The sequence below is a fragment of the Notothenia coriiceps genome, unplaced genomic scaffold (assembly GCF_000735185.1).
Source record: "Notothenia coriiceps isolate Sejong01 unplaced genomic scaffold, NC01 NC01_scaffold00033440, whole genome shotgun sequence".
Classification (NCBI taxonomy): Eukaryota; Metazoa; Chordata; class Actinopteri; order Perciformes; family Nototheniidae; genus Notothenia; species Notothenia coriiceps.
Window position 1 is genome coordinate 2673 of NW_011366141.1, and position 15726 is coordinate 18398.

General features: G+C 43.3%; 2 protein-coding genes across 2 annotated transcripts; one reads left to right on the forward strand and one right to left on the reverse strand.

Moving 5' to 3' along the window:
* Window positions 1-534: 534 nt before the first annotated feature.
* LOC104961584 (queuine tRNA-ribosyltransferase subunit qtrtd1-like) lies at window positions 535-1605 on the reverse strand (the record flags this gene model as incomplete). Its single annotated transcript, XM_010789899.1, has 2 exons — window positions 1099-1605; window positions 535-666 (listed from the first exon to the last, which is right to left on the reverse strand). Coding segments are annotated over exons 1-2 (350 nt in total), but the record flags the coding sequence as incomplete, so codon positions are not given.
* A 461-nt stretch (window positions 1606-2066) lies between these two features.
* ccdc191 (coiled-coil domain containing 191) lies at window positions 2067-15414 on the forward strand. The gene is made up of 16 exons (XM_010789900.1): window positions 2067-2176; window positions 3038-3076; window positions 3196-3331; window positions 3434-3577; window positions 4526-4704; window positions 4850-5061; window positions 5675-6085; window positions 6807-7056; window positions 7498-7895; window positions 9105-9193; window positions 9444-9526; window positions 9641-9742; window positions 10751-10894; window positions 11736-12044; window positions 12140-12300; window positions 13948-15414. The coding sequence occupies exons 1-16, from the start codon at window positions 2105-2107 to the stop codon at window positions 14087-14089; spliced, it is 2871 nt and encodes a 956-aa protein (XP_010788202.1). The 5' UTR covers window positions 2067-2104; the 3' UTR covers window positions 14090-15414.
* The last annotated feature ends 312 nt before the right edge of the window (window positions 15415-15726 follow it).

Consider the following 15726-nt stretch of genomic DNA (forward strand, 5'->3'; position numbering starts at 1 on the left):
CAGCAATGAAGGAATCTGAAAATAGAGTCACAGTCTTCGGTAGCAAAGGCAATTACACAAATCAACATATACATGATTAAAAAGTATTTACAACAATGACACAAGTAAGGACCAGCATATTACAGCATTGGGACCAAGAGTTGAAAGCAGCTTTATGTAGTGTGTTAAAGGAGTGATTTAAAATGAGGCACATATTATTATCTTCTCAGGCAGAGCCTTTAAAAGCCGGGGGAATCCAACGGAAAATTCCACCTTTAGTTTAAGCTGTGACTTTGGACCGGATAAAAGGGTATAGCCAGAGGATCTCAGGTGTTTAGACGTAAAGCTTTAGCAGCTTGGAGATATAAGAAGATGCATTCCAGACAGGGCCTTTAAAGTACCTTAATGTTTGTTTTTACACAACAATAACTTCACCTGAGGCATGTACCATGAAGCCGGATTTGGGGTTCAAGCAGGGTAATCTTTTAAAAATGGGTTTGAGGTGGAGGCAAAAGTAAAAACAGATGCTATTATAAAATAATGTAGTTTATCAACAGATGGTGGGTGATAAACTGGAGTAGCAGCAAAGGAGGTGTGGATGAAAATCTTAATTGTGATGAATTCAAAGTACCTGCAAACTTCCTGAATCCAACCTTGAACTCCTCCAGCACTTCCTGGTGCTCTGCTCTTAAGAAAGAAAATACTAAAAATTAGATTTCAGAGTTTGTAATGGGGGTGTTCATTTGTTACAGCAGCTCAAATAAGCCAATGAAAATATTTTTGATTGAGTGATAAATAAAAAAACATAGCTTTATACAGTTAGTTTTTTTTGTTTCAAAGTCAACTTTATTGTCAATCTTTCAGTTTGTGTGTACAGACAGAGAGATCATAATACGTTTCCCACAATCCCAAATACAAAAATATATAAAGATATGTATATACCATTACCTATAAATACACATGCATGTATACATAAGCACACATCCAGACATACATAAAAGCACAACAATATACAAAATAACAGTCTGTATTGATTTATGTTGTATATTACAGATATACAGATAATGTCCTTGATGGATAATTGCACCTTTAATTGTAATACACACATTGTACACTTACATATTGGACAGGGTGATCTGGGTGACAGAGGGCAGGGTGCTCAGGGTGCTCAGGGTGTCCTGGGTGAGGTGGGGCACGGTACCCAGGTGTGTGTGCAGCAGACACCCCGGGACCTCCAGAGAGAGCTGCCCTGTCTTACCGAGCCCCTTCAGGACCCCCAGCCGACCTTTGCCCAGCGCCACACGGGACAGCTCCAGCTTCATCCTGCAGCCAGCCATACACTGGGAGTAGCAGCACAACGAGTTTAAAAACAGCGGCTCCAAAACACACGTGAATTAGCCACGTAGCTAACTAGCTTAACTAATCACGTGATACTTTATTTACCCTTACGTCCATTTAAAATGATAAACGCTCTTTAAGAGACGATAAGAAACCCTACTTATCACTGTTGTGCTGGTTTGAATTGTAGAAGCGTTTAATATAAGAGATACTTTCATTCGTCTACCTACAAAACTCACAGGCACTACAAGTCGCCTGAATGTGACGTCATCATCAGTCGCGGCATAATTTAGTAAACTATACATCCATGAGTAAACTACGATATAAGAGTGCCTTCCTTTTTGGATAAAAACCCCTTTACGAACATTTAAATATGTAGTCTTATTATTATTATTATTATTATTATGTTTTACTCTATTCTTACGTTTTATTACATTCTAAACGTAAATGTGGCTCATTCAGAGAGGGGAATAACGTTGCTATGGTTACCAAGAGTTACAAACAAAGCGTGACTGGGCGATGTAGTCCTAAAGTGCTTTGTTGACACGACATTTGCCTTAGAACAATTGTTAAGGGACTACATTACCCAGATTAACTTGTGATTCATATCGATAGCGGTTGTGTACAGGTCTTGCTTTTGCGAGGGCTCTTTGAGAAGACTTCTGAACACTTTTTGATGATATAAAAACAGTCAAATAATTGTTTTTTGGAGCTGTTTTTAAACTATGGAATGGTGGTTAAGATAACATTATAGTAGCAGAGGTAAATATATATTACTAAACAGACTATGACATCCCCAGGTCCCAACCCTCACCTGTTCAGGTGGAGGAGGCTTGGAGAGAGTAAAACTGCAGACAAGGTAGGTTTGGACTCTGGATTTATGTTAATTTGTAGGTGTAGGGTTTTTAATTCTGATTCAACAAGGGAACTGATAATCCATCCCAACTCACATCAACACTTTAAATTACTTGAAATGATTTTCAATCTATTTTCAATTTGAAGACTTTCCTCAGGATGATTAAATCCCCTACAGAGATTACAACATAATTGTAAAAATTGATGAAAAATCAATGAATAAAGCAGAAGCCCCCAAGTCTTCTGCTTTATTCATGAATATGAGCCTTGTATTAAACATGGCTCATGTCAGGGGACGGTTCAGAAATGTCGTATAAATGGCCTTTCTCTGCAGCATGAGACAGAGTAGCTGAATTGCTGCTAAAGTAAAGCACAGAGTTTTGGAAGTCTGGGAAATGATTCCCCAATAATCTGAAGATTTAAGGCAGTGGCTAAGCTTTCTGAAAAATAATCCAAAGGCGCAGACATCAGGCATTGGCTGAGCCCTCAATTTGTACGCTGCTCCCACAGCTCAAGGTGTCCATATATTTATAGGTTATACTTTATTTATCCCGGTCAAAGTCTCTTGAGTCTAAGTTCGTATTCAAGAGCAACCTGGCAAAGAGGGAAGCATACACAATGTTATATCCATAAACACAAACAGACACACACACCCTACAAATCAGTGAGTTAGACTTTGCAAAATAGGTATATACATTTGTAAATAATTTAATGGATGATTTAGAAGCAATAGTCTTTATGACCCTTTTCTGACTATTTTAGATCCTAATAAGGGGGTCTGTTTGCTTGGGTTTATTTTGTTGACCCTTTACTCTATCTTGAACTATTGGTTTACACTTCCAATATTTGTTTGTTCCTATAACAGATGCATGCGAAGATAGATGATATCGATCAATGGAGGAAGGTGAGAGGAGTTCACCTATGTGTGGTTTTGAAAAAAGCATGTCACCTTTGACTGATGTGCATTGACCAAATTATTGAATAACATCGGATCATGATAATAATCAATATATTCGTCTTCAGCGCGTGGAGGCTGCTTCAGAGTTTGCTGTTTCGGAAGTCTTCAGCCACAAGAAACCTCATTCAGGGAAGAAGAGCCGAGTTGAATCTCTACAAAGCTCTGAGCAGTTAAGAGATCACGATGACGCTTATAGTGAAGGTAGGTCAGCCTTTAACACATAATTATAGGTGTCTCAAGGGAGGTGTTACAAATATATTGGAGTTGAGCCTCTGCAACAGACTGAACCATAATGTATTGCAGCTCAGGCTCTGCTCGCCGATTGGCTGAACAGCAAGCTGCGTGTGGAGCTGGAGGTGGAGGAGGACGATGACCTGAGGTGCTCCGGTGAGAGGAGAAGCCCTGATAGTTCTCCGCCTGCCGCCCTGAACCACAGCAACTTTGATGGTAAAGACAAAAACAATGCAACCTGTTTAGTTCAGGGAGGCGTGTGGTGCAGTGGATTGTGTGTTGGTGTTCGGATCAGGTTCAAACCCCACTGCAGTCAGCATGTTGTTGTGTCCCTGGGGAAGACACTTCACCCCAAATTGCTCCTGTGGGGATTGACCACAGTATTTAGTATGTAAGTCTAACAAGGGACATGTAATGTAAAGTAATGTTTAACCTCTTCGTTTGAATAAATCAATAAAAGTTCCAATTACCCGGCCTTAATGGGAACGGTAAGGTTTTGATTTGACGTAACAAGCCACATAATAGGAATTAAGAATTGAATCGGTTAAATACTTCAAAAGGCTTGTGCAGAACAACTTTAAAAGATTTAACAGCTATCGTGTAACCCTGACAACACTACACGGTGGATTCAAACTCATCTTCTTGTAAACCAGGTCACAATGAAGGAGATGCATTTTTTAAAGAGGACAAATGATGCTCATGTTCAAGGGATGTCAGCCTTTTGCAGACCATTGACATGCACATAAACCTATACAACACACTACAGGAAAAGGAAACCCCCTGAAAGCCTCTTTACATTTCCATTTTAGGCGTTAACTCTTAAGGTTATCTAAACATGTGTATAGGTACAGTTTGGGAAACATATGACCTCAAATGTGTGACTTTTTTGGCCAAAAGTTAGTTAAACAAACAAATGAGCTCAACTAATATTGAGTGACTATTTTATAAAAGCGTAACATTTCAGACCATTTCATGTTTTTGTGTTTCATATTCCTACAACATGACTTGTGAATGCATTGTTTTTTTAACAAGTGACTTCCACATCTTAAATGTCGACGTTTGATTTTATCGGAGCAGATCACGGACAGCAGATCAATCCAAAAGTGTATTGTATGCTTTGCAACACGGTCACAATATAATACTTGTTTTTGTACAACGGCAAAGATCTGTATAACTGCCTGGCGGAGGAGGACGAGCACAGCGCTGTGAACAGCTTCCTCCAGGACCTGATGGAGCAGGAGCTGTTGGACTCTGAGGTGATGGAGGAACTGGTGCTGGATGTTGGACAAACAAGGAAGAAATGTAGAAACCCAATCGTCTCCATGGAAGCTCGACAACTGCAGGTACGTGACCCGAGCACATCTCGACTTCCTCGAGATAAGAGATGTGAGTGCTGAGGGGTCGGGAAACTATCAGCCGTGAGGAGAATCCACCGGAGCCCAAGCTGTGTTTCTCACTCATACTCATTGCCACTGATTGCCGTTGAAGGTGCGAGAGAACAGAGCGAGGCGGGAGGCCGAGAGGCTGAGGCAACAGAGAGAGGGGCAGGCTCTGCAGGAGTCCAGAGGGGAGGCGAGGAGGAGGGAGCGAGGCGAGGAGGCGAGGAGGAGGCAGCAGGAGGAGAAGCTGCAGCAGGAGATGGTGAGGCTGCGGCGGCAGAGGGAGGAGCGGAGAGGCCTGGAACAGCTGGTTCGACAGAGGTACGGTATCCACGGCAACAACTGCTGATGTGCTTATCGCCCTGTATCTGAGATTAACTCCCGTGTGATTGCATCGATCGTGATCCGGCCTCTTCCCCCTTCCTATGATGGATTGATGGTAACCTAATGAGAAGAGACACAGATCCCAGACCCAAACAAGTGTTGTGGAAGAGTCCCTGGACGTAGCTCTTGTAATCTCTTTCAAAGTGTGAACCAGAAAAAGGCTTTTGTAAATAAACCCTCAGGCAACTTTCATCATAACGATCAGGAAAGCCTCAGAGAACAGGGAAGTGTTTGGCAATGATTTACAAAGTGACTGCAAATGAGAAAAGTAATAACCATGCAAATCAAACTGATGCATTTATGATACTCCTCAATTAAACCTTTATTTATAAAATATCATTTTAATTGCCTGGCCATGAAATAAATGATAATAAAATTAAAATACAACTTTGAAAGGGCATGAAATTGAATTTTTACTACTTTCTTTACTACGTGGGTCTACACAAAAATCTATACTGGTCTGACGGGCACTTTTGTAACTTTTTGGGATGATTGCTATTCTTTACAGGGTCCTGGTAAAATAAGAAGTACATGTTTGTCTACTCCCCAGAGAAAGGGTGAGGGTGGAAGGGCAGAGGGGAGCCGAGAGCCTCCAGCCTGCTCCTCCACTGCCCACAAAACAGCTGCTGCACGACACAGAGCGGCGGTATCAAGAAAAGAAAATTCAAGCCATGATTGACATGCGTAGTCTGAAGGTCGGTACCTGTGCTGTGGGTGGAAGTCTGCACATGTCTCATTGTGATTTACAACCTGTCATGCTGTGGTTTCAGTGTTTGCAGAGGCATTTCTCTGGATGGTATTCAGTGGTGTTGGACAGAAGGCTGCGGTTAGGGAAGGTCACGGCCCTCTGTGACTGGAAGCGGCAGCTGAGAGCCTGGCGGGCGTGGCGGGCCGTGCTGTGGGCAGGAAAACATCAGCGAGAGGTGACCAGAACAGAGGAGGATCTACGAGCTCAAAACAGGCAAGAAGTTCACAGAAATGTTGTTCCGCTCAAATCCTGCGTTTTACCACAGATGAAAACGAGGACGTATACACTGCTCATTTTACGGTATGTATCAGTATGTAGTGTCTCTACTTTAAAGAGTCCTCTCCTGCTGATGTTCAGGTGTATATCAGTATGTAGTGTCTCTACTTTAAAGAGTCCTCTCCTGCTGATGTTCAGCACAGAAAGATACAGGGAGATCGCTCTTCTGGAGTGAAGAGAGCTGAAATAATGATATTGCAAGTTAGAAACGTAAGATGCATTTTGACAGACAAGATGGACACTTGGGGGAAAATATGATGCATTTTGAATGTCCGATAGTCCACCATTAACACCTTAGTCCCGTCTCGTCTCGTCAACGAAAACTAAATATGCATTTTGTCAAAGTTTTCGTTATCAAGAATCTATTTTTAGCTCGTCATCGTCTCGTCTTAGTCATGTAAAAAAAAGGTTGTTGACGAATATTTTTCGTCATAGTTTTCGTTGACTAAATGAACACTGCTAAGTTAGCCTATCACGTACAATGTGTTGGAGCGCTGGCACAACACTCTGTCTATATAATGCACTACAGGAAAGTGAAAACCCCAAAAAGCATAATCGTTCTCTTTGAAACCCACATTAAAATGTATAACAGTATTTCTCATTGACCCTCACTGATCCCTGTTATGCTAACCAAGCACTAATTGATGGTTTCCTCCAGACAATGCCAGCAGGCTGTGGAGAGTGACCGCAGGCGGCTGCTTTGGAGATGTCTGAATGATTGGCAGCTCTGGTGTCGGATGGAGAAGGAAAAACGAGAGCTTTTGGCCCAGCAGCAGGAGACCCGGAGCAAGATGGCTGCTTTGATAAATGCTGCATCAACAGGCAAACTCAAGGCCAAAGAAAGCCCAACTTTTCAGCCAATCATGGAGCCACAAGCTGAACATAAACAACCGGGGATCACTGAGGAGGTGAGAAAATCACATTTGAGGTGATGCGAAAGGCTAAAATTACTGAGGCACTGGATTTGAATCTTGATCTGAAACTTTTTATCACTAATAGTGAACTTTTCCTGCTAAAATATTCACAACTCTGGAGAGCGAGGGCAGAGCGGTGTACATATAGGGGAAGGGAAGGCTAGAGAGAAATAAGAGGTGCAGAATAGTGGAACAGAGCTCCAGGGACGGAGGAAGCAGAACATAAGATTGAGCTGGAGCAGTTCATGGTCGAGGGGTCAATAAAGAGGCTATACGCGCCTCTCGGGCCCCGCAGCTTATATATATGAATTCCTGGAGTCAAGCCAATTTTGTGGTACTCTATTTGTGTTATTTATTTTGGGTTTTCAGACCTAAGGGAGGATTTTTTTCATAAACAATACCATCTTTATACCTGTTCTGGTTCCCCCTCTGTAGGACGGTCACCCCAGGTCAAAAACGTTGGCCCCAGACGTCTCTTCCATACATCGAAATCAGACGCCTGTGGGTGTTGTGGTCCAGCCAGCTCAGCCGTGGCAGGTGACCCGACGCCATGCAGCACCCTCGGCCTCAGAGCTCCACGGCAGCTTCTCCGGGTCAAAAAGCGCAGCGGCGTCGGGCAGCAGGTTCGAGAACAGACACGCCGTGCAGCAGCAGATCATCTCCCAGCAGAGGAGGCTTCTGAAGGAGCAGCAGGAGCAGATCTCACGGCTGAGGGACGAGCAGAGCGCGGCGGGGCTGGAGCTGGAGATGGAGAAAACTGCACAGCTCACACAGCTAGTAATGACAGCAGAATCCAGACCAAAGAGCAACCACTCTGAGCCCACAGAGCAGAGGTAGCCCCAGGGAGAAATGTGGAATTGAAGGGTTTTTTATTTAATGGCTTTTATTTGCCACATTCACCACTGCCTTATTGTTCAGTTGAAAGCCACCGTAGCAACTGAATAAGCCTAAACGTAAACTGTGACACCTTCCAAAAAATGTCCATGCTAAAGTTCCTTTTCATAATGTTTATCAGTCATAATTAAAAGGTAAAAAATAACAAGTTAGTGGTTAAAAATGTGAATAATTAATGGGTGTCGAAATGTCCTTTGGGACTTTTCTAGAAGGTCATGTTTTAAGTGGATTTCAGTAATGGCTTATAATTAATTCAACGTTAAATGAATTTGAACTGTTAAAATAAAGCCACTGGTTTCCACTTTTTGAATAAAAGGGAAAAACTCATAGAAAGTGGTACAAAGTCGATCCAGTTGGTATAAATCTAAAGTTGTGGTGAAACAAAATAAACAAGGTGCCAAAGAAAAGGATTCTTTGGCACCTTGTTTATTTTGCCATAAAAATAATTTATGACTCAGATTGTATGAACAAGCTCAATAATGTAATACTGAAACTGACATGAGTGTGGGAACGTGGAGGTGCATGTGAGGAACTATATGCTGTTTATATTCTCGGCCTGTCCATTAAATTCCCTCCCAGCTACCCCCAGGACACTCACACTAACTGCTCCCATACCTCCATGCCCCACATGAACTCGCTCTAAAACTGTCTTCAGATGATGAAAAATCACTTGCATTAGCTCCGTTCTCCTTCCACACTGCAGCCTAATGTTGGCAAGTCTCCCTGCACCTCGGGGGTGGAAAGGATATCATACAGAAACAATAAAGTAAAGTATAAAATGTCTGGTATAGTGATTGTTTCCAGGAGGTGGAATGGGGTTATCGGTTATATCTTTCCTTATTAAATGCAAGGTGTAGGTACAAAGAAAATACAGAATGCTTTTCCAGCTCAGAGAGGACGGAATATAATTGAAAATGCGTGGTTGCTGTAATTAGAAATGCGATTACAGAACACAACCTTGAACACTGTTTCCGTGAGTAAAGAGTTCTACCCTTCACGGAAATCCACTCACAGATTTATGAATGAATGTCGTTTCAGGTTGCCTAAAGCCGATACCTGTCTGAATACAATTTGCTTCAGGAATATGTGAATGTGCAGACAGCTGTGACAGGCCTTTGTTTCTGAGCTTCTGACTGTTACCTTTACAGGACACTGAGGACGGCTGAAGAACCCGCCAGCCTCTCCTCGAAGAAGGCCGTCAGCAGACAGCAGACTCGACCCTGTCAAATCATCACGGGTCAGTCCGCACATATATTCAAAAGTACATTATGTTATCCCAAACACAGAACGCCGTAGCTCTCCTGTGAGGGGAATTGCATGACCTTGTATCACGCATAAGGCGACGTCACATTTGCGTATAAAAGCTGTACAATTGAAGCACTTGGAGTTACGCGTTCAGAATGTGAAAATAATCATATACACTCCTGAGACTCTGTGCCACATAGGAATACCTTGTGCTTAACTGACCTCTCTCCCGCTCTTTGAAGCCATGGAGGAGCGTGCACGCCAACGCGAGGAGAGAAGGAAGGACATCGAGGAACTCAGGCGGAAAAAGGAGGATGACAAACTGGTAAAAGATTAATGAGCTGTTCACCAGACTGTTTTGTTTTGCGGGGTGAGTAGCGAGGAGGGATTGTCGGGAACGATATTAGGAAACAATAATTACATTTGACTTTGTTTCCAGGCTGAGATGAAAGCCGCCGAGCAACAGAGGCAGCGGGAGGAGGAGGAGGAGAAACGGCACGCAGCGGAGAGGAAGAGGGACGAGAGAAGACAGGAACGAGAGGTGAGGCTCACCATTTGTGGACGCAGTTGTGAGAACACAGGAAGTAGTAACACTGAGCGACATGTAGCGAAACATATCAATAATCTCACTGGACCCACTGTTGGGTTTAAACCATTAAAAGCATATAGTAGGCTAAACTAGAGCGGACATTTAAAGCCCTCAGCTTGCTCAAAGTCCAAGTGTCACTCTTTGGTTGCGATGGATGCTGTCAGGCCTCCCATTGGAGAAGATGTCCTATATATTAAAGTCTAGACAGCGTGTTTGAGAACGTGTGGAGGCCCTTCATTGATTACGTAACTCAGGGGTGTCAAACTCAAATACACAGTGGGCCAAAATAAAAAAATGGGTACTAGTCGAGGGCCGGACTGGTTCAATGTTTATTGCAGAACTTATTGAAATGAACTTATTGCACATATTAAACCTGGAACTAACAAAGCTTAATTTATTGCCTATAAAAACAACATTAAATAATCAGTTCATTCATTTCTTATGGCTCTATCTGCAGCTTTTCCAGAGTCATTTCTTATGATTACATTTTCCCACAGGCCAACAACAGCTTCAACAAAACTATTTCCCTCAAAGAACAAAACAAACATGCCCTGTTGTCGTGAGAGAGAAAGTGCAGAAGGAAACATCTCATCTTGGGTGCAAGGTCATCAATGTTTGGGCTCAGGCTCTGAGCTGAGGAGACCCTCAGGATGGAGTGAAGGTGTGCGTGCAATATACCGGCGGGCCAGATCTAATAGTAATTAGAAATTATCCTGCGGGCCGACATTAAATCCACCAAGGGCCTGATTTGGCCCCCGGGCCTTGAGTTTGACACAGGATCTAAATCTAGCTAATGTTCAAGAGGGTGCGTAGCTGCAGTGTCGGTGTCTTTTCTTTTATGCATAAGGTTTTCAAATGATTTCCTTGTATCATACAGAGGAAGCAAGTTTGTTTTAACTACTTCTATTTGTGTATGGCATACAAATCTAATGAATAAAGTCCCTTATTCCTGTGTGTCAGAGGGAAGAGGAGAAACAGAGGCAGCTGAAAAGGCAACAGGAGCTCCTCTCTATCGCCCGTCAACACTATCTCAAAAACCTGCTGCTGCGGCGAGGCCTGGCGCCATGGAAACGCTTCATTCAGCTCCAACGGGCCAACATAAAGGTGAAGCACCTGTGTTCAGCCGTCAGACACATTTGAGCCGCCTCAGGCTTCTGACTCAACATTTAAGAACCCGTGGAGCTGCTGGGTGACCCTGGCCTGACCTTTCATTTTTTAAATCCTATTTGAAAAAGAAAAACTGTGCAAAGAGCGCTTCAGGCTTTTCCATTATCACACCGGCTCCCGCAGAATTGCAATAAGCCAAAGGAGAAGTCCAGGTAGAATCTGGGTTTGAATAATAAAAAGGTTTAACGTTCACTTAAACACAATGTGACTGTGAAAGGCTCTTTATCATCTCAAGGCGAGTGGTGGACATAATGCGACATCATTTCCTCAAACTAAGAAGCTTGTTCAGTTATTTCATTATTTCTGAGTATTAAGACCAATATGTGTTGAATTGTAATGATTTAAAGAGGATTATATACGTGCATTTTTTATTGTCCTAACTATAAAAAAGGGTGTGCTTTTTTTATAAAGTATAAATAACATCTTAAAGATTGAATTATTTTGCTCTTCATCTATTTCTCCTTTTGTTCTTGATGTAGTTTATTATTCCTCTTGACTGTATTTTGTGTCCCAAACGTATAAAACGTACAAAAACCCCACATCACTTATAAACTGGGGCAGATAGAAAATCTCTAAATAAAAGTGTTGTTTCTTCTTCAAAATGACCGCCTCTCTGCACAGCATCAATACTCTCTGTGCATACACAGATACAAACCCTCCTGTTAAATCTGAGATGCATTCAAAGACATGTGATCCATTGTTTCCTCCTGGCCCATATGATTGAGTTTGGATGCCTTCATCAGCGTGCACCAACACTTTTCTTTTCAATTCCCGCCAGCTGGCCGACACTCATCACAATCTCTCCCTCCTGAGGCGGAGCACACTGTGCTGGCAGCAATCAGCAAAAGAGTCCTCGTCTCAGAAAGGAGCTCGCGCTGACCGACTGCAACGGCACTTTCTGCTTCGGAGGAGCTTAAGTCGCTGGAAAAGAGTGTGTATTTTTACACACACACACGCACACAGTTATTCAATCAGGATTGCAGCTTCCCCACCTTCTGCCGGTGATTTAGAGTATCACCTTTTCCTAATCTCCTCTTCCCGCTCAATCACTCAATCATGCTTTAAAGAGCCTGGGCTTTTAAAAAAATAATGGTTTTCTTGTTAAAGCTAGTGCCAACCTCATCACTTTAACTTACCGACAGTTGTTTTGCTGCTAACAAAGCAGAAAATGCCGCCTAGTGAGCGTGGTGTGTGTTTCAGCTGATGGACTGGAGGATGATCCAGGAGGAGAGAGCCGAGCGTTTCCACCGCGCTCGCACTCAGAGGAGGTTTCTGCTGGCGCTGCTGGACCATGTGACTCAGGAGAGGCTGCTGCAGCGGGACCGTCAGGAGCACAACGACAGGTCCGTGACTCTACCATATGTTCACTGTGTTCATGCTGCAGCGATAACCAGATAACAGCGTGTCAAATTAACAGCTTGATTAATGACGAGATGAAATGCATCGCTAAAGCAGTTTGGCTACAGTTGGCCAGAATAAACACAATGCCCAGTTATTTAACTCTAAAGAGGCCCTATTATACTTGTTGGGGTTTTCCCTTTCCTCTGGTGTGTTGTATAGGTTTTAGTGTGTGTAAATGGTCTGCAAAGGCTTCACTGTCACTCCCACACACTCCCCCCCATCAGTGGTGGACTGTAGACTGACTAAAAATCAGCCCGGGACTCTCGACCGGCCCACTTCGGTACCGCTAGTAAATTGTCAACGGGGGGAGGGGGGGGGTACTAGTGACTTATCCGACCGGCCCACATCGTCTGACCGGCACACTTCAGTACCGGCCCGATGCCCATGCCTGAAACGCGTCCATTGTACACCTTTGTTTACTTCCAATACATAGTGACATCACTATGTCACACTTGCGCTTCTATTGACCAATTACAACAGAGACAGTCGGCTAACCAATCAGAGCAGACTGGCAGTATGAGAAAGAGCTTTTTGAACATTAAAGCATGGAGACATGTCCCAGTAGAGACACTGATATGAACCTAACGATTTGTATAATGAGGCCCCTTTAACAACATTTACCAGCATTAAACAGTGTAAGACATTTTGCAGTGCATTGTCTTCAACCTGCACCTCCTTTGCATTTTATTAGAACTATAAAATCAGTGCCTAAAATCTGCTGTTAGCTGGAAGTGTTCATATTTTGATTAATGGAGTCAGTTTGGGGGTTTGGCTGCCGTGGTAGAAAGTTCAATACGGCTGAACTAGCAGGAAAAGCGTGGGGTTTAAAGCTTGCTTAGTCAGGGTAATTCATGAAAACTATTTTCCGTAATAACTTTGTCTCCAACAACTCATTGTGAAGACATTTCACCTTAAAACCATAGAGTGCTAAAAGAAAAGTGAGCGAATCATCAAAGTTATTAGGGTTCATTGTCTTGGAACCGTAAATGTCAATTTTGCCATCTATCTTGTCGGGGTAGAGATATTCTCTGGATAAACGGGGGCTTTGTCTTGCTGATGGCGCATGAGGAAGGTCTGGGATCACTAAAGATGGCTCCTCTGGGCACTGTGGATACTAATGTGCTGGCGAACCACCCAATACTACATATTTCAGAGTGAGCAAAGTGATGCACCGACACAGAAGCAGTGCAACGCTAAAAAGTCTGTTTTGTGGCTTTTTCCATTTCCATTTAAATAGATTTAATCCTTTAAATAATACATTTGAATCAGCGAACACATTCAGGTTGTGAATACGCCTCATATGAGCATTATTCTGTGTCCCATTGTGGACCAAATGAAGGATGTCTGTAGCACTGCTCGAACTCGATTGAATTCTCCCTCATTGACACAGAATGTGTTTATAGACTTCTCAAGTGTGGTCCGATAAATGAGAACGGCCTGCAGGTAATTTCCCACCGGCTGCCATTCACAATAAGCTGTGACATTCAGTGACAACTCATTACGTGTTGTGATCCCACAGGTCGCTACGATTCAGTTTCTCATTGCTCACTTGTTTCCCCGTCTGTTCTTTCATCTGCCTGCCTCTCCAGACGGGTTCTGCGGAGATGTTTGCAGGCCTGGAGGCAGCTTCCCTGTCTGCAGCGCAGGGAGAGGCTGAGGGAGGAGAGGCGGGAGAAGCTGGGACGAAGAGTGGCTGCCATCTTGCCCGACTTCTGCTCACATCCACCGTGAAGCCTCCGGGAGAAACACACGCTAAGAAGATCCATTCACACATCCTCAAAGCCCTGGAGCGGAAACACAGTCTGCACCGTCCTCACGTTCATTTAATACAAATCAAATGTAGCTGGACCCATAGGACTTTTGGAGGAAACGGCTCTTATAAAAGCAGCGATAGTGGAAACTTCTCAAGGTGACATTCATGTGCTTTATTCACTTTTTTCATATTCCCAGAGCTGTTCCATTCAGGAGGTTGAACCAGCTTGATATAAAAAGTAGCTGCTCATATATTTATAACTAACCGATCAATCATTGTGATTAATGCAAGCTGTAAAACTTTAATCAGCCTGATGAGCTGCTGAGATGTTTAATTCATCCGCGACAAATGTCCAAGTCCGAGTGAGGCTGATAAATGTTTTTGTGAAGAGTTCCTGGAGGAAAAGAACGTCCAGTCTGTTTTTGTGCGGGACTCGTCGTCATTGTGCTGCTGCCGAGAAAACGCCTCCACGAGAAGCAGGACACATTACTCAGTCTCGTTTTTGTCCGTCTCCCAGCAAGGAACTAGAGTGTAGAGGAGACATAGAGACAATATTGAAGTCCTGGGATGACAGGCGGTGTGCAGGAATGCTTTTTATCTTATTTGGCAGAGAGGCGGATGACAGGTGTAAAGGTCAAACAGCTGCATGGAGGAGATACCAGCTGTGAGTGACACGACGGGAAGAGAATGTATGCTTTGTTGAAATGCGATAACTGCAGTGAGAAGATATCAGAAGTGAAAGAAGCCATGCTGCCATCCAGTGGGCGTGAACAAGAACTTCAAATCAGCGTCTCTTACACCAGGTCTGTGGGGAGGGGGGTTGGGGGTTTCAGTTTTTCTCCCATGCTCATGAACTCAGCCCAGTTTTCACGGAAACCTCGAGAGTAGACCCCGGTGTCCACGACGAGCCCCCAGTAGGAGCTGCGAGCGGTCTTCTCCCTCAGGGCCAGGCGGGCCTCGCGCTCCGTCACGTTGAAGCTGATGTTGGTGATCTGCACCAGCAGCAGGTGGAGCAGCCCGCAGGACACTATGCTGCTGTACCACGCACAGGTGAAGCACAGCGCAGCGCTGGAACACAGACAAGAGACCAGAGGGTCAATACATATGGGTCAGTGCTCATGGTGTGCAGAGGACAATATGTAATATGACTTTACATTGAATTTAGCTGACACTTTTATCCAGAGCAACTTTCAAAAAGTGCATTCAACTCAAAAGCATGAATCCTGCAGGTACATTTCCTATCTATAAACCCAACCAGTTTAAGTGCTACTGCATTAGCTTAAGTGCTGCCGACAGAAGATTATTATTTCCTTCTTTTTAGCAAAGATGCAGTCGAAACAGGTGAGTCTTCAGACTACTTCCTTTATTAAGACCTTAACATATATAGTTTCTACATTTGAAAATATAGGATATACTGATTTACATTCAAAGCTTCTTTTGAGGTTTTAAATAAAGTTTTGAGTCGTACTTATACTAATCATACTAAAAGATAATAAAGCTGCACTTAATTTTGTATACGCAATGAAATGTAATATCATTTTGTGTGATTGTGGTAGTATACATTTTATTTATGGTGCTGTTAAATTGTTGCACACCCCTTTAAAGTGTCTCTTTT